The sequence below is a fragment of the Apostichopus japonicus genome, chromosome 3 (assembly GCF_037975245.1).
Source record: "Apostichopus japonicus isolate 1M-3 chromosome 3, ASM3797524v1, whole genome shotgun sequence".
NCBI lineage: Eukaryota > Metazoa > Echinodermata > Holothuroidea > Aspidochirotida > Stichopodidae > Apostichopus > Apostichopus japonicus.
Window position 1 is genome coordinate 28232396 of NC_092563.1, and position 18289 is coordinate 28250684.

At 38.4% G+C, this 18289-nt stretch overlaps 1 protein-coding gene and 1 long non-coding RNA gene across 2 annotated transcripts; one reads left to right on the plus strand and one right to left on the minus strand.

The window, feature by feature from the left end:
* Nucleotides 1-5878: 5878 nt before the first annotated feature.
* On the plus strand, nt 5879-18180 carry LOC139965726 (charged multivesicular body protein 4b-like). The gene is made up of 5 exons (XM_071968387.1): nt 5879-6631; nt 7353-7527; nt 8210-8324; nt 9540-9657; nt 16186-18180. The coding sequence occupies exons 1-5, from the start codon at nt 6460-6462 to the stop codon at nt 16236-16238; spliced, it is 633 nt and encodes a 210-aa protein (XP_071824488.1). The 5' UTR covers nt 5879-6459; the 3' UTR covers nt 16239-18180.
* Nucleotides 10097-16179, minus strand: LOC139965727 (uncharacterized). The gene is made up of 2 exons (XR_011792372.1): nt 11685-16179; nt 10097-11562 (listed from the first exon to the last, which is right to left on the minus strand). It is a non-coding gene; the product is annotated as an uncharacterized lncRNA (long non-coding RNA).
* Nucleotides 18181-18289: the final 109 nt, after the last annotated feature.

The window sequence follows — 18289 nt, forward strand, 5'->3', positions numbered from 1 at the left end:
CAGGCCTAAAAGTTAACTCATTGTAGGAATAAATTAACCAAAACATATGTTCTTTCAACTTGATATGGACAGCTGAGAGCACGGTTGGATGACATTCAACACCATTTGCTTTTGACAAACCTTTTACTTACCTTTAAACATGTCATATAAATCATATAAAAGTCTTACGTTTCTTTATTGAGTTTGTATTGTATCGGAGGAACTAACATATTGGTCGGTGCATACCATTCAAATTGCCAAGTTGAACCTCGGGTCATTTCTCAAAAAATTAAAGTGTTACTCAACTGTGTCCACTCAAAATATATGTTTTTTTTTCATCCTACAGTCGTTCTTTAATTTAATTTCTGATTGGTATAATTCCGTTCGATTTTTGTTAACTATTTTTAAAATATTCATTCGAACCCACTGATACTAAAACATATGTTCCCGACACGAGCTTACAGATAATGGCAGTGTCAACCCTAATAAACGCTTGCGGTTTGCAGTTTTTGGGAATTCCCGCTTTTGCAAGGTAGAAAGTTCCCAATTCGGTCACAGTGCCACTGAAATTCAGTCCATGCCTTGCATAATTATGGAAAATGCAATGAAATCATTGTTCACAAAAGAGTTTATAATATATAAGTCAATCCAATTTGCTTGGAGTGGACTATTATCCTTGATGAATGGGAGGAAGCCATGTGACTATCAAATGGTCACAGGACGGAAGCATGATCACAGGTCGAAAGGACAACAGTTCCAAAAAAAGGAGGCAGCATTTGTATTTTATGATCAGAGGCGTATATAGAGATATGCGGCTATGGCAAGCCTAATGTGCAATAATTGGAAAAACTCAGTTTTCGAGTGAAAAACAGAATTTAACGAATTATTGCACATTAGGCGCGCAAAAAAAAAGTATTTTTCGAGATAAAAACAGCCTATCAGTCGATAACCTGAGGTTTTTGAACGAAATTATTCCACATCAGGCTTGCCATATATATGGCTCTGTTTAGGATGACCGCAAGAATGTTAGCTAGTGTATAGAGTAGTCAATACGAAAATTTATATTTCACAGATGAAAGAGAAACATATTTCTAAACATGTTGAGGAAATTTGCATTCAATGTACCATTTTCGACGTAACAACATCTGAAGTTGATACGGTTTACAGCAAGTAAATAGGTCCATACCTGGAATCATAAATGAAGCATATAGTAGAAAAGAACACAGTTTCACTGGTTTTCTGTAATTCTGTACAAGTATTACACGGTGCCCTTTTTACCCTTTTTTTCAAACTTTGACAGTGCCAATACTTGGGTCATATTAACATCAGTATATATTAGCGTGCTAAAATGCAATCTTATCTTATTTGACTAGGATAATTAAATGGTGCAGCCATTTCTGAGAGAGGAAGGAAAATTTAAGCATTAAAATTCATACCTAGGTACAATATAAATCGTCCAGTGCGGGGTTATGGAGGGCAAGGGGGGCTACTTGCAACCGAATCTGGTATGTCAATAAATATTTTAAGAGGTTCTCTTTTGTTACTTTTTTTCTTCTTCTTGATTTGTGTCATTACTTGGCCAGATGCATGCATGGAATCACGGACAGCACAATTATTATATACACATGTACATGTATGGCATGTAGAACAATGGCAAACGGGGGGGGGGGGTGGCAAAACCGCCAAGACTTTTTTTGGCGGGTAGTGGAGGTAGAGTACTTATCGAACCTATTTTCGAGGAAAAAAAACGTTTTTTTCTGCCAGTGATAGACAAATATTTGGGGCCTAATCGCCCCCCCCCCCCCCCCCGCTCTTCGCCATTGCCGCACCATTGATCTATACGTATGTGTGCTTTAAAGGACTGGGAGGATTCCAATCTCTACATGGTGTACACTACTAGTCTGGCTGAATTGTAATAGAACAAATCCGTTCTAGGATAAAACCAGTGACGTGCGCAGGATTTCAAGGGGAAGGGGAAATTCTAAATTTACCTATATGACTGATTTAGGACATGAACCATTATAAAATGGCCAGAGGCGGAAGTAGGATTTTTAAAGTGACGGGATCTGGCGGTTATGGTAGCTGAAGGTCGACTCCCATGGGGGAGGTGAACGTTTCGAAAGGTCGTCCCCAGGAAAAAGTTTATACGTCAAATAATGCATTATGATATACCGGTATTTTTCTGCTATATATGAATGAGGTCTATAGTTGCTTAAAAGCCAAGGTTGTTCTAATAAGTACTAGTGATTTGTTGTGTGAGTTTGAAAAGGCCGGTCATCTTTACCCCCCCCCCCCCAAATCATCTTTACCCCCACACCACTGGATCCGTTTATGTGGGCTTCTTCGGAGGATTGGTCTAATTTTGCCAAGAAAAAAATTCAACTAAATACCGGTGACAGTTGGACGCAATGCCGAAAAGTAGGTACTCCGACTGAAAAGAAGATTCGATGTGTTGTTTAGGGGATTTTGCAATACGCAGTTTCAAGGGCCCTGCCACTGCAGTTGTGTTAAAGTGAAGAAGTGTACATTACGGGCAGTGGCGTAGCCAGGATTTTTCCAGTGGGGGGCGCTGGGGTGGGGGGGCTTGACCATTTCCTGGGAGGGCGTCTTGTTACCATGTAAGCGGAGCGCCACCATGTGTTGGCGCGTAGCGTAGCGAAATTTTTAGCTAAAAAGGCCTCCTAGATCGTCGGAAATGACACTTCCCAAGCCTTGTAAGCAGGGGCGTCAATCGGATTTGAAACGTGGGGGGGGGACGTAATCGATTCGAGTATTCCGGCCGCAAGTACTATCTAAGCGGAGCACCACCATCGGTTGGCGGGCAGCGTACCAAGAAAATTTCAGATTTCTATATCTGCCAGATCGCTGGAGATGGCACTTGCCAGGCTGGATAGCAGCCATCTAGTTGCGTGATTTCGGGAGAAAATTACAAATTCGTCACTCAGGAAATCTGCAATAAAGTTCATGCGGCCTTAATTTTTGGTGGATTATTTCTGTTATTAGTGATTCCAATTGACATCTTCATTAGAACCCAGTGCAAGTTGACAAATGATGCGGCGAACTGGAAACCCCAACCCCATTTTGCCTATGTTTCAGGATAGAATACCCCTCATTTGTTCAAACCAATGGCAACTAACAATCTGTGAATACATTTACTTCGAAATGGGCACATTATATTGCACCAAGTCGGTCAAGGAATGACCCCAGGGCCTCAGATATAGGCCTATAGGAACGATGCCCCAAAATGTCCCCGGACATACTATAGGCGAAGGAAGCTATCCGCCGCGACTGCATGTGAGTTTCTCGACTTGCCGTCCTGGGATTCATATCACAAAATTGTGAGTTTGACAACGGCATTGACATTTTTCGACAAATCTGCAAATTGCGCGTGTGAAAATAAGGAAAGATTGACTGGGCTTTCATCCAAGTAACATACTGAATGACCCAAAAATATGTCAAACTGCCATGATCAAAGATTGCGTCTGAAACATTATTAGGGTGATAGACTGATTCTCAGCGATAGTATTGTCTCCTTTCTTGAAAATTTGTTTTTATTAGCGATTTTAAGAGCATCAGGGTACGTCCCAGAAGTAAAAACCCGGCCTATGCGCTATGTCACGTTCGGTTTTTCAGCAACTATAGCCTACTGCCGGTCCGTTCGAAGGGTCGTTCATGAGTGGTCATCATGGAGATTCGAAACCATTCAGACCAATGATATATTTTTCGCACATGTATTTTTTTTTTCGACACTCAAAATCCCAGTGGGGGCGACTGGGGGCGACAAGCTTTCATGGGGGCTGTCGCCCCCACGCCCCCCTTGGCTACGCCACTGATTACGGGCCCTATATAATTGTTGGTATCATGAAATAATATAGCATAAAAGGTTTTATGATGTCTGGTAAACTGCCTTTCTTCAAGTATGAGGTATAATTACGCGTCTTGTTTTAGTCAACATTAAACGGTAAATTCAAGAGTTTTTAGTGCGCAAAATGAAAATTTTCAGACTTACACCGTTTGCCACATGATATAACTATGCATTTGCTCATATGAGGGATGTTCATGGGTAGGCTACGTTTCGGTAAACATCGGGAAGCTTGTCCATTTGCATGGTAAAAACCTTCTCACTATAACAGTATACTTTACACTTAAAGTTTTGGCTAAGATAACACGATATGCATGTGCAAATCGGTTATTTTCGGACTATCATCGTTTTACGACAGTTATGGCAAGCCAAATGCCCAATAATAGATATTCCAGGTTAATCGACCGATAAACCTGGAATATCGACCACTATTCGAGGTTTATCAACCTAGAATCCAGGTTTTTCAACCGAAAATCCAGGTTTTTCATTTACGAAAAATTTGGATTATCGGTCGACAAACTTGGATTGATATCGGTCGAAAACCTAGATTATAGACGAAAAACCTAAATTATCGGTGATAAACCTTGATTTTCAGTCACAAATCCAATATTATCTGCGAAAAACTTGGAATATAGGTCGAAAAACAAGGAATTTTAATAAAATATTGGATTTTCAGTTCATAATCCATGTTTTTCAACCGAGACCTGGTTTTTCAAAAAACTTGTTATATCGGTCCAATGTTTTCGGCCAAGAAACCGGGAACGACATGTTCCTTCTGTCAGTCGTCACTTTACCAAGATGCTCGCCATTATCACGAAATTAGAATAAATAATTATTATTATTATTTATACCTATCTATACTGTGTGTGACAATTTTTTGTGTCGGTCCCATTGCCCAATACACAAGGAAGAGCAGCGGAACATAATAAAGCAAGCATTGAGTGTTAGCTCAGTGGTTAACGCCGCTGCCTTCCAATCATAAGGTCCCCGGTTCGAGTCACTCCAAGATTAATGTATGTCGTCCAGTAACAGAGTTGTTGACAATTCATAATCATGGACGTTAAAGATCAGACAATGTAAAAGACTGACTTCGGTCAGCCTGCGGCTTTGATAAGCCAATGAGGCTTCTTCGCGATCGAGTTCCTGCTCGCAGGAGGATCTAAAATACATACATTCCCCAGGAAGTTATCCAGCCTTCTATACGCGCTTTTCAGCCTGTGGTAAATTACCATAAGGTATAGAGACTTCTAGAAACCAAAATGAGTGGTCTGAACATTACAAATGCGTATGCTAGGCAGGTCAGAGCTGTATATAGAGACGGCTCTGGGACAGGAGTTCCTTTATTGAGAACTCTAGGAAAGGTTAAGAGCTCCTTTATCTGAGGAATTCTAAGACAGGTCTCCTAAGGGAGGGCCTATATAGGATATTCTCCTGGGCCTACGGCAAGGGCAGTTGTTAATTAGTCTTCTGCATTACAAACCTAGCATTAGTATTATATGCTGCAAGTTCTCGAAAATCCAGGTTTATCAAACGATAATCCAAGCTTTTAATCCGATAATCCAGGTTTTTCAAGTAGCTCAATTCGGGCAGGCGCTAGTAGCCTATACTTCGATAATCATGCTTGGTTTGTCGGTTGATAAACCTGGATTGTCGACTGATAAACCTGAATTATCGGTAAATAAACCTGGACTATAAGGTTTGATTAATTCATATTTTTCAGGTGTTCCAAATCTGGATTTTCGACCGATAAACTTGGATTATCGGTCGAAATTCCAGGATTTTCGCTTATATTCCACGTTTCATACCGTTAAGCCAAGTTTTTTTGTGTGGAAAATCCAGGTTTATGGAATATCTAATAATTGGGCATTTGACTTGCCATAGACAATGCAAAGCAAGTCAATGCAATACCTCTTCTTCAGTTCCAAAGTTTATCGAGTTTATAGATCGATGATGCATGATACTGACGTCATATCTTAGAAAAGGGGATGATTGTACTTCCCGTGTACAAATTCAATGACTATTATGACTATAATGGATAGCACATAGTATTAACAGGTAAGCCTGTTGTGTGAAGGCTGCATTGAAGTACTGTACCGACTTGCTAACGTTAGTGTCCTGTCACTTATTTCAAAGCTCATCGGTTTAAAAAGTCTGTCCTGATAATCGCGATAAGGTTGAATACGTTGAAGAATACTTTGTAAGGCCGTTTTATCCATCCTGAGTTTATGTTGTTGAAGTCCTCACTGTGGCTACGCAGTTGTTAGTCCGTCGTTAGGCTATTGTAATACTAGCCTAAGTGTTGTATAGTTAGCCTAACGTAGTTTAACCAAGCAAGTTGAGCCTAGCCTTGCTTTCACTACGCTGACGTTGAGTTTTACAAACTTCTAGTTTGAAATTTTTGTAACGACTGCATGGTTGTAGGATACTCAGATAGGCTGACGTTCATAAAGCATAATACTTATAATTTCTGTTGATATTTACCGAAGATAGACCACTGTCTTAGTGAAAAAAACAATCTGACTTATCACTGGTTACAGAACTTACACTAACAACTTGAGTTAGGCCTCCCAGAAATTTAGGTGTAGTTAACTTACAAGACATCTCATACGAAATTCAAAATGAGTTTTATATTTGGAAAGAAAAAGAAGGAGGCAGCGCCTACCACATCAGATGCTATCGGGAAACTAAGAGAAACAGAAGAACTCTTAACTAAGAAGCAGGAATTTTTAGAGAAACAAATTTCAGATCAAATTGGGATTGCTAGAAAGAAAGCTGGAAAAGATAAAAGGGGTAAGTCAACATTTAATGTGTTATCCTATAGATTTGCGTCTAATTTTAGGCATGATAAGCCTCAATAATATCATATTTAGTATTAACAACAACTTTTGTAGTATTATTAGTGCAAAATAGGGATACTATTGAACATGTGGTTACTATCATCATTTCGTTGATTGTGCCTTTGCCTATGACTGGATGAAGAGGTCAAGGACCCAGATTAAAGTGTGTTAACTCATATGAAGTGGATATGAAGATGAGGAGTCCCAAAGTAAGAAAGTTAGGCAGTAGATATTTGGAATACTAATAGATTGTTGATAACTTGCTGGCAGACTATTTGAAACAATTATGTTACAGTTTAGTTAATGATGTTCAGTTTATCAGGTTTAATAGGAACAACTAACAACCCTGAATATTGAACCTTGCATACAAATAAAGCAGGACAGTTGTTTCAACTGTTGTAGTAGAAATCCATGAAGGACCAGTTGAGTCTTGTTTGACTGGACTGATTTTTCTTACTGATCTTTTGACCTAGTGTCCAGGGAATAATTTAGTGGTCCAAGTTTATGTACAGCAGTTTTGAAGGTGCTGGACATCCTCTCTCTTATAAAATACTATGGTTCCAGTGTAAAAAACTGCTATCCATCTCACTTGTATAGCATTTTTGCATAGCAAATTGTTCCCTGCTGATACAGATATAATGAGCTTCATTGATCAATGATTTCTTTATCAACAGCTGCAATGAATGCTTTGAGGAAGAAAAAGAAGCTGGAAAAAAATTTACAGCAGATAGATGGTACACTGTCAACGATCGAATTCCAACGAGAAGCTCTGGAAAATGCAAACACGAATACAGAAGTACTGAAAAATATGGGCTATGCTGCTAAGGCACTGAAAAGTGCTCAAACTCTGTAAGTATAAAGTGACATTTATTTCCTCATTCTCACAAGAAATTGTGAAAACTGATAGTTGAATTTCAGTTGAGTTGAGTTGCAACCTTAATACCTTAGCATATTGAAAATAACATCGAAGACAAATTTTAATGAAATATGTTTGATAGTAAGACATTTGTTGTGTAATTATTTCTTGGTATCTGGAGGTGAGGTCCAACAAGTTCTCAGTTCATGGTGCTTTGGTTTGAAGAAAGACAAACGTTCTTCATTGCCCAAAATGCAATTTTTTATTGAAGGAAAGGAATGTGGAAATGAATCAAATTTCCTTTTCTTTAGGACTGCACACAAAGCAAGTTTGATGAAACTATTTTAATATGTGTCCAAAAAATATGTGTTTTGAACACATTCAAATACATCATGGCATTGAAATGGAAAACGTGCAGCTGATTAAAATATACAGGTAACCCACAAATATTTCCACCTGTCTAAACTGAGTTTTATCCTCTGGACCATTTGAACCGTTGTTTCAAAACATTATAACTGAACTGTCATGATTGACCATGTCCAGTTAGTCTACTATCAACAACATACATATAGAAGGTAAGATGTGTTTAAGTAGTATTCCATTAAAAAAGCACCCCCACAGAAAGTGGAGGAGTCTTCATGTACCGTTTCTCTGCATTTTTTCTTTCTGTTTTAGTGAAGTCGATGATGTCGATGACCTCATGGCAGATATCCAGGAACAGATGGAGAAGGCGAATGAAATTTCTCAAGCTATATCAGAACCAACTGGTTATGGCCTGGATCTGGATGAAGTAAGTACCAGGAATACTTTATGTGTATGTATGGTTATCAATAGGCACAATGATGAGGTGTTTTTCTTTGTATATCGCAATATATATAACTAATTCGGTCCCGATTCATTGTACAGAGGTTTGGGTATGTTTGTTGCTATACCTTGCTTTTCTTTACTTGATAAATTATTCTGTGAAGTATAATCACGTTTGGCTTACAAAGCTGGTCAGCCCAATAGTTGACTGTAGATCTACCCATCTGTTGGTCCAAATCCTAGAAGTCCTACCCGGACAGACCACGGTCCTTTTCATCACATAGAGTTAATACAGTGACTTTGATGAAGTCACTGATTCGACTTGAGTCAGGAAACAATAATAATAATGACCTGAAAGGACATTACAACAATATGACTTGTTACAAATGTGCTTTAGAGTTGCTTGCATGATTTGATAGTGTAAACTAGAAGCTATTTGGCTCCTCCATATGCATACTTGGCAGCATAGCATTGTAAAATAAATGAATATTCATTATGTGAAATTTAGATGACAGTGGCAAGGTTAGGACATAAACCATCAGGGCAAAACCAGTTCAAGCCGTAGTATGCAATATATTGTATTATTATTATACCAAAAGATGAAGTATTATAATATTGTACCAACATATCTATGCAAATATGGATTGATGTGTTCAACTGAATTCATACTGTAGGACAGCATGCCATTGTAGGTGTGTATGTGACACTGACGTATAGTTCGATTGTTTGCAGAGTAGGACACAGGATCGTATAGCAGCTACAAAATTCAGTTTTCAGGATATTTAAAACAATATTGGATCATAGTGACTGACTTCTCAAAGCCTCGGTGGAGGGTTAAGTTTGAGTATCTCTTTTGTATTACGTTGTTTGAAGTTTTCCCTTGCCTGTGAGGCCCAAACTTGTTTTCAGTACCACTTGTGTTGACTTAAGAGCCAAGAGAAGGAAAGTATGCTATGCAGGAATGCTGTTTCTTTGTCTTTGGCATCCTTCTGAAGGTTTTCATGTTATTCAAAGTACGACACACCAAGACCAAATTAGAGTCCTGCTATCCATTCTGATATTCCCAAATTGCTTTTGAGGAAAGGCAACTCTGTAAGTTTTCCAAAAGACCAAAGAGGAACATTTGTTTTTTCTGAGGAATGTTTCAAATTACTAGTTATCTGTAACATTTAATTCCACCTTCTTTATTTCTTGCTTATAGGATGATCTTCTAGCAGAACTTGAAGAATTAGAGCAAGAAGAATTTGATGAGAAAATGTTAGATGTTGAAGTTCCAGAATTACCAGAGGCACCATCAGAACCCCTCAAGGAAAAGAAGAGTAAGTCTTGTATTGTAGTGTTTCTATATTTCTTTATTCATTCATTTTATGATTGTGAGGGCAAGTGTATAATATCACTTTGCTTATTTCAACCATATCAAAAAAAGTTAGTAAAGCAGTAGCTAAGAGTCTGATAACCTTACTACAGTCACTCGCTAAGAGTCTGATATCCTAAGTGCAGTCACTCGCTAAGAGTCTGATAACCTTAGTACAGTCACTCGCTGAGAGTCTGATAACCTTAGTACAGTCGCTCACTGAGAGTCTGATAACCTTAGTACAGTCACTGTCACAACTTCCGTGGGATAAAACAAAATGGCACCTTCTAGCGCCCCCTCTGTTGCGACCCAGGGTTTTTCCTTTGGCCTTCAAAGCGGATAAAAATAAAATTTTAGATAGATTCAGGGAAGTAAACTCAAAGGACCAAAAGACTACTGAGAGGTTTCTGAAAGTTAACAAAACGATATATTTACAATGATACGATCTCTACTGATTTGTACAAGGATTATTGGTACTAGAAATTTGGAATATTACAGACAGATTTTACAATATTATACGGCCGTTATAGTTTTAAAAGATTACTTAACTTATCTTACGCGGCGCGTGCCGGCTCTCGGTTCCTTTCGTAGCTGTTCTGACCTCCTTGCGTCACCAACAACGATGTCGGGATTCTCCCTCGTAGGCTGGTATCCCGTGACTTGGTCAGGAGCAAAACCGTTCCCCGCTGGTCCAATTCGACTCAATGTTTGTATCCCCAGGATGGCTTCCTCCTGGGTGAACTCCGAAAAACTCTGCCGAAGTCACGCCTGTCCCGGTTAAACGACGCACCAATCTAATAAACAAACTGTCCACCGGTTCCTCCGTCCGTCCCCTCGATTATTAATCTTTTATCTCAGATGAATTTCTTTTCACAATAGATCGGAAAACTAAACTAAACTCCTCATCACCGAAAATATCTCTTCTTATATATAGCCGGGTTTAATCTCCCGAAAGTTCTTTTCCAGGAATCCTGACGGAAAAACATTGAGAATCATCCATGTCTCGAAGATACGACTGATAGTTCAACGTTCATTGGTCGACGATATCCGGTCACCTGCTAAAAATAACTTCCCGTATGTTCTGGAAATTTGTGATCGCTTATACCTAATAGCGCCATCATTTCTGGTCGCTTCGAGAAAAAACGCACAAGTTGTCAGTCACGACGAGTGACCTACTTATCACCCTGACCAGCATATACTGAATACACGTACAATGAATAAAGTCGTTTGTGACAGTCACTCACTAAGAGTCTGATAACCTTAGTACAGTCACTCACTGAGAGTCTGATAACCTTAGTACAGTCACTCGCTAAGAGTCTGAAAACCTAAGTACAGTCACTCGCTAAGAGTCTGATAACCTTAGTACAGTCACTCACTAAGAATCTGATAATCTAAGTATTATCACTCGTCAAGAGTCTGAAAACCTAAGTACAGTCACTCGCTAAGAGTCTGATAACCTAAGTGCAGTCACTCGCTAAGAGTTTGATAACCTTGGTACAGTCACTAAGAGTCTGATAGCCTTAGTACAGTCACTCTCTAGGGTGTAATAACCTAAGTACAGTCACAAAGAGTCCGATAACCTAAGTACAGTCACTGGCCAAGAGTGTGATAACCTAAGTACAGTCACTCGCTAAGAATCTGATAATCTAAGTATTATCACTCGCTAAGAGTCTGAAAACCTAAGTACAGTCACTCGCTAAGAGTCTGATAACCTAAGTGCAGTCACTCGCTAAGAGTCTGATAACCTAAGTATTGTCAATCGCTAAGAGTCTGATAACCTTGGTACAGTCACTAGAGTCTGATAACCTTAGTACAGTCACTCTCTAGGGTGTGATAACCTAAGTATAGTCACTCTCTAGAGTCTGATAACCTTGGTACAGTCACTAAGAGTCTGATAACCTAAGTACAGTCACTCTCTAGAGTCTGATAACCTAAGTATAGTCACTCTCTAGAGTCTGATAACCTTAGTACAGTGGCTAAGGGTCTGATAACCTTAGTACAGTCACTCTCTAGAGTCTGATAACCTTAGTACAGTCGCTAAGGGTCTGATAACCTTAGTACAGTCACTAAGAGTCTGATAACCTTAGTACAATCACTCTCTAGAGTCTGATAACCTAAGTATAGTCACTCTCTAGAGTCTGATAACCTAAGTATAGTCACTCTCTAGAGTCTGATAACCTTAGTACAGTCACAAAGAGTCTGATAACCTTAGTACAGTCACTGGCTAAGAGTCTGATAACCTAAGTACAGTCACTCGCTAAGAATCTGATAACCTTAGTACAGTTACTCGCTAAGAGTCTGATAACCTAAGTGCAGTCACTCGCTAAGAGTCTGATAACCTAAGTATTGTCAATCGCTAAGAGTCTGATAACCTTGGTACAGTCACTAGAGTCTGATAACCTTAGTACAGTCACTCTCTAGGGTGTGATAACCTAAGTATAGTCACTCTCTAGAGTCTGATAACCTTAGTACAGTCGCTAAGGGTCTGATAACCTTAGTACAGTCACTCTCTAGAGTCTGATAACCTAAGTATTGTCACTCTCGTGTCACCAAATTAGGTATCAGACTCTTAATGACTGTACTAAGGTTATCAGACTCTTAGTGACTGTACTACTGTAAGGTTATCAGACTCTAGCGAGTGACTTTACTAGGGTTATCAGACTCTTAGCATGTGACAATACTAAGGTTATCAGACTCTTAGTGACTGTACTTAGGTTATCAGACTCTAGAGAGTGACTGTACTAAGGTTATCAGACTTTAGAGAGTGACTGTACTAAGGTTATCAGACTCTAGAGAGTGACTGTGCTAAGGTTATCAGACTCTTAGTGACTGTACCAAGGTTATCAGACTCTAGAGAGTGACTTTACTTAGGTTATCACACCCTAGAGAGTGACTGTACTAAGGTTATCAGACTCTTAGTGACTGTACCAAGGTTACCAGTCACTCTCTAGAGTCTGATAACCTAAGTACAGTCACTAAGAGTCTGATAACCTTAGTATTGTCACACGCTAAGAGTCTGATAACCCTAGTACAGTCACTTGCTAGAGTCTGATAACCTTAGTACAGTCACTCTCTAAAGTCTGATAACCTTAGTACAGTCACTCTCTAGAGTCTGATAACCTAAGTACAGTCACTAAGAGTCTGATAACCTTAGTATTGTCCTGATAACCTAATTTGGTGACACGATTCTATAACTATCTATATGTAGGGATTGACCAACTATTATAATATTTAGAAGTTTAGTCCAGATGAAAATTTACTTTTGACAGACAAAAGCATCATGGTTTAATCTTGTCCAATTCTTACATGAAGTTCTTGAGAACCAATCATTTCAATGATCAATTTGTACTACAAGAGAACTAACAGCAAGCTGTTATGATGCCATAGTTGCACATGCCACACTGGCAGCAGAATATTTTGCTTTTTCATCATTTTCACTTTTTTGTTTTGACCATGGATTGGGTCCCAACTTTACCTAAAGGGATGTGAAGTTAACAATATACCAATGACGGTAGTGTACTAGGGCTGTGAGTTTTCGTTTAAAGACCTAAACGTTTAAACGGCCGATTTTTCGTTCGTTTAAACGTTTAAACGTTCGCGAATATCGCAAGAAAACGCCGAGTATAAAGGCGTGGGGTCCAGGGGACCGCCCTAGGGCCCTGGTGGGGCGAAGACCCTGGAAAAGGAAAAGGAATTTTTTGCGTGTCTGGCGATAAAAAAATTCGCAGTTGAGGATGCAAAATACTGACAACTTTTGAATTTAAATTGTCACGAAGCTGATGAAAAATTTTAAATGACAAGTTAGAGTAGCTAGTATGTTATAAAATGAAAAGAGATTTAATCTGTTTTACAATCTTTAAAAAGTTTAACTTACAGAACCTCCGATATTATGAGACAAAAAACGTTCGGCAAAGCCCCGTTTCTAGAATGCCTAACAATGAATAGCGCGCACTAAACGTACATCAGTTTACAACTGCAGTACGGTTTAACCTAACTTAAATACTATGGTAGGATACTGTATATGTGCTCAGAATTTTCCCAGGTATCTTTCCAAACAACTGCGCGCTCATTCCCTGTCTAACACCTGTTTGTTAACATTTTTGGCACGTTTCCAAGGAACGTTTCATAGAGTTTTCCGAATGATACACGAGGCACAGTTCATACACGCAGCACTGTGCACAAGATATCAAGCTATGGTCATCTTTATTAAAGTAAACCTTGTAATAAAATATGTTTTAGGCCACACGGCATGGTTAACTAATGCTTAACATTATTTCCATGTTCTTGTAGAAAACGTCAAGTTCGCAAAATACAATTGGTTGTGTTTTTGTAGTTACGTGAGATCCGTAACAGACGAGGTGGTTAGGCTATTTGCTATACACTTAACTGTGGTAGGACATTATTTTTTCCGTATTTTTGGAAATTCTAGAAAATACTTTCTTCCCCCTCCCCCCCCCCCCCCCCGCTTAACACCAGATGTGGTTTTACGGTTTATTCATAAATGGGTGTACTAGAGCCTTGTATACATGACATTAGTTGCATTTAGCACGATTTGCCAGTTTCGCGTGAATTTGTCGAAAGTGTTTTGCTGGCTCTTTCGTAAAATTTGAAAGGTGTACCAACTTACTTTTCGTACACAATTGGTAATTTCTCTACAGATTTTCAGAGTTTTTTTTTACGATCTCCAATCGATACATTTCCTTTGATCATGTATTTGAACAACTATTACCAAGTCGAGTATTCGACCCGGTATTGTCTGGTCGGAGAGTTCAAAGTGATGGACAGGGATTGTAATCATTTCGATCGAACATGCATTGACTGGATTATCTGCGCCGCCGCTGTCGGCTCGATATAAAGTACACTTGTGCCGCGAATCAGGAAGTTTTCACAAAAGGATAACAGGGTTCAAGTTTAAGCCATTCATATCGCCGGATACATCGGGGGGGGGGGGGGGGACAAAAGTAGGATTACGTTCGCGGTTATGATTCGACTGATCGTAAGTTGTTTTGTTATTTCGCGTAGTAGACAAAATAAACACGGGAATTGATACGCGATTTTTGCCAATAATTTAATTTTCAGTTGATATCATAGTTTCGTTTAAACGTTCATAAGGTTTTATTAAACGTTTAAACGATGTTTCGTTCGTTTAAACGTGTAAACGGCACAGCACTATAGTGTACAGTAATTCAATTTGATACCCATCCCCATTTTGAAGAAGACAATTGTAATCAAATTTTGAAGCAAAAGGAAAAAGGAATTTGTGTGTGCTGACAACACACCTGTTTGCTTTAAGTTCACTTCTGCTGCAAAACGTGTCAACTTCTAATGTTATCTCGAAAATGGTGCATAGGAATAACAATTTCCAAGTTTCACCAGGAAGCTTAGAATATCTTCCTCTTTCATCTGTCAAATGTAAGTCTTCCTCGGGACTAACCTTTCAAATTTTACACAAAATTATCAAGCAGAGGTGGTTCTGTGTGTTATGGGTTAAGACTTAATAGAGTGGTTCCCCTTATTTACTTACAGTGCGTCTTATCCTCTGTACTAAAGGCACTTTATAGGACAGATCTGTATTCCCTTTAAATTTTAGCAGACTAGAAATTGCTAAAACTTTCTATCACCAAATACTTTCTTGGATGTTAAGACTGTTGAATGAGAAAAATCAAACTTTTTTAAAGCCACCATTGAAATTTTTAGTAACCAAACAGAAATTGATACCGGCATGGTAATGTATATTGCAATGTCTTGACAGATCTTTCCTTGATGTTTTGCAAAAACTTTTAAGATTTTTAGTACCATTAGAATTTACAGAATATGATCCTGTTTGATACTTTCATCAGTTGCTTATTTCAATTCTTAGAATTATTCTTTATGGTTCGATGTTGTGCGTTTTGGTCTAGGGCAAGGTTTCCCTAACTTTATCCCCCCCCCCCGCACGAACCCCCTGTGGATGTCAGAGTTGTCCACGAACCCCCAACTTTTCGAGACATGATCTGAGTCATTATTACACTATAATACGCATAACAGTGCTTCGTAAAAGATCAAGTTAAGAGTGTAATATTGTAATGAAAAAAAAACAAGAGATGAACAAATATTTATTTGGAAACTTCAAGATCAGATCTGCTCTTTATCTTCACAACATACTGTCATGTGTACACCAACTTCACCAAAGTTATGCAGCCTGTGTCTGTTTCATAATTCAGTTATTTATCACATGCAAGGTACGGTACTACTATGGCAACATATGCGTATGGAACGCGAAAAGAGTGTCGATAGGTACAACTTTTTTACATTACTAAATAATATGATATATCAGATTTTAGTTCAACAAAAAGTACTCTAGTTTGGACTTTCAGAAACATCTCACAAACCCTTGGGATGGACTCACACACCCCCTGGGAGTTCATGCACCCCAGTTAGGAAACCCCTGGTCTATGGTATGTGACAAAGTCAAATCTTACGCATTTTCAATTTCGTTGTTTTTGCCTCACAGAAGAGAAGACGGAAGATGATGACCTTAGAGAACTGGAGGCCTGGGCGACATAGAGACTCCCGACAGATATGAGAAAGGCAAAGAGATCTTTGCAAACTGTTTTTCTACTATAATGGAACTGTATATATAAGTAGTGCTGTGTATTTACACACTGATGTATCATTAAGATCGTTTTATCATCATTTTTGGGTTAAAATCATTCTGTTGTTAATGGGAACTTCATTTGATATAATATCGGTCAGTCGTGATCAGCATATATAAAGATGTAACAGGATGCCTTCATTTTTTTACTCAGTTGAAATTGTTAAAATATCTTCTTGGTAAAATGTGATCTGGGAAAATAAAAATGGATTCTATTATTTCTTATGTTGTTATCCAAATTTCTAGTGATAAAAACCTGTTAATTTGTATATGATTTGTGTTTTAAGTGTATGGGTTAGTTCCATTAACAGTAGTTTTGGTAGGTTCAATATAAGGTAATGTTGTAGCTACTTCAAATAGAGAAAAGTTATTCAATTTGCCAAAGTGAATCAATCCTTTGAAACCAAAGTATGGGCACTATAGAGAGAGTAAGTGATACCCTATTTGGTAAACCTACAAATTTGTCATGTTTCACAAAGAGTGGGTAAATTGTGAATAAAACAAGATGGACAGGCCAGCTGCTATGTTGGATTTATTCAAATATTATTCAAATGATTTAATACTCTGATTTTCTGCATCTATAGCAACCTGCTTCTAATAAGACAGATGTTTATTGACAGATCTAGGCTGCAGTATGTACCCAACTAGTACTTGCTCGATAGTTGAATGAAAAACCCAATTAATTCTCAATTTCAGTTCCACAACTCTTACGGTTGCTGTTCTGTAAACAAGAGTGAAAAGGTAAGAAAGAGTGAATTCTAGAAAGTAAAAAAGCTGGAGTAGAAGTGGCAAGTGTTCATCATACAAGACTCAAATTCATATCTATTGCTTGTCCTCAGCTTCAGTAGCCTAACAGATAAGCCATATGAGCAACATGAAGCCTAACCTTAAAAAGTGTAAACATACTTAATTGTGCTTGGCGTCAAGTGTCCACCCTGGCAGGACTTTAACATATAGGTGGTGGTAATTGAATGTTGGTAAAGGTATAATATTTTTGTGAAATTCATAATCCAATTGAAGGTTTCCTAAAGAATTTGCCTGGTAGAGATTAGTCCTGCTTGCTTACCAATCAACAGGTTGAGGAATAAAATAGTCAGATGTTTTAATTGTTTTAAAAGCAATGTTGGGTAAACCTTTAATAAAGAATCAATAAGTTTTAGCCAAGTCCTGGCCAGTTGTATGGTTCTCAGTGAGTTTTGGTTGTCACAGTCAATGGACCTAGATGTGAACCCGTCTCCCACTTTAAGTTGATTTTATTACTGTACATTGTTTGTTTGTTTTTGTTCTTTGTTTGTTTGTTTTAGTATCATGTTCTTTGTTAATCTTGTAACCAATCAGTCTGAGACTTTATGTTTTGATGCCTTTAATGGCAATGGTGTTTTCTGTTGTTCTACAAATGCAGGAACTACTTACTTGAAATTTGTAGAAATATGGAGGAACCATTTAGTTGAACGTCTTAAAAAAAAAAAAAAAAAATGGTAGAGGGGGAAGTAGTCCAATGTAAATCCCAAATGAGAACCAAGACACAAAGGAACCATGAAAGGTCTGTCGGCATAAGAGTTTCAGAAGGTTATGTCAACCTGTAGTGTCTACCTGAACTGACCATTAATGTGGTCTTCCTAGTTGTCAATTGCTATTGATTCTGCCTATAGGTTGAGCCATCTTGCTATGGTATTGAGTAATGGCAACAACTTGTGTATTCTGCTAGTGCAGCAATTGTTATGTTTCGGGAGGTCAAACTTTCCTGTGACTATGTTAAAGATGAAAAATTCTTGTTTTGTAACTATTTGTGAGAGAAAAGTAGTTTCCGACTTTAGGTAAAAGGAGCTAACGAAATAAAAGGAAAAAATTAAATTTACATTCTCTAATTGCAACCTTCTGGGAGAACTAATAATTCTCCACTTTTATTTCTGTCTTTCTTCCTTAGCCTATATGACTAACCAAATTGTCCAATGTTCATAGC

What these genes read in the sequence shown, in the direction of transcription:
- LOC139965726 (XM_071968387.1), top strand. Translation starts at nt 6,460, where the DNA reads ATGAGTTTTATATTTGGAAAGAAAAAGAAGGAGGCAGCGCCTACCACA. An exon ending in CTGAAAAGTGCTCAAACTCT is followed by an intron (nt 7,528 to 8,209) that starts GTAAGTATAAAG and finishes TTTCTGTTTTAG; the next exon opens with TGAAGTCGATGATGTCGATG. An exon ending in ATGGCCTGGATCTGGATGAA is followed by an intron (nt 8,325 to 9,539) that starts GTAAGTACCAGG and finishes TCTTGCTTATAG; the next exon opens with GATGATCTTCTAGCAGAACT.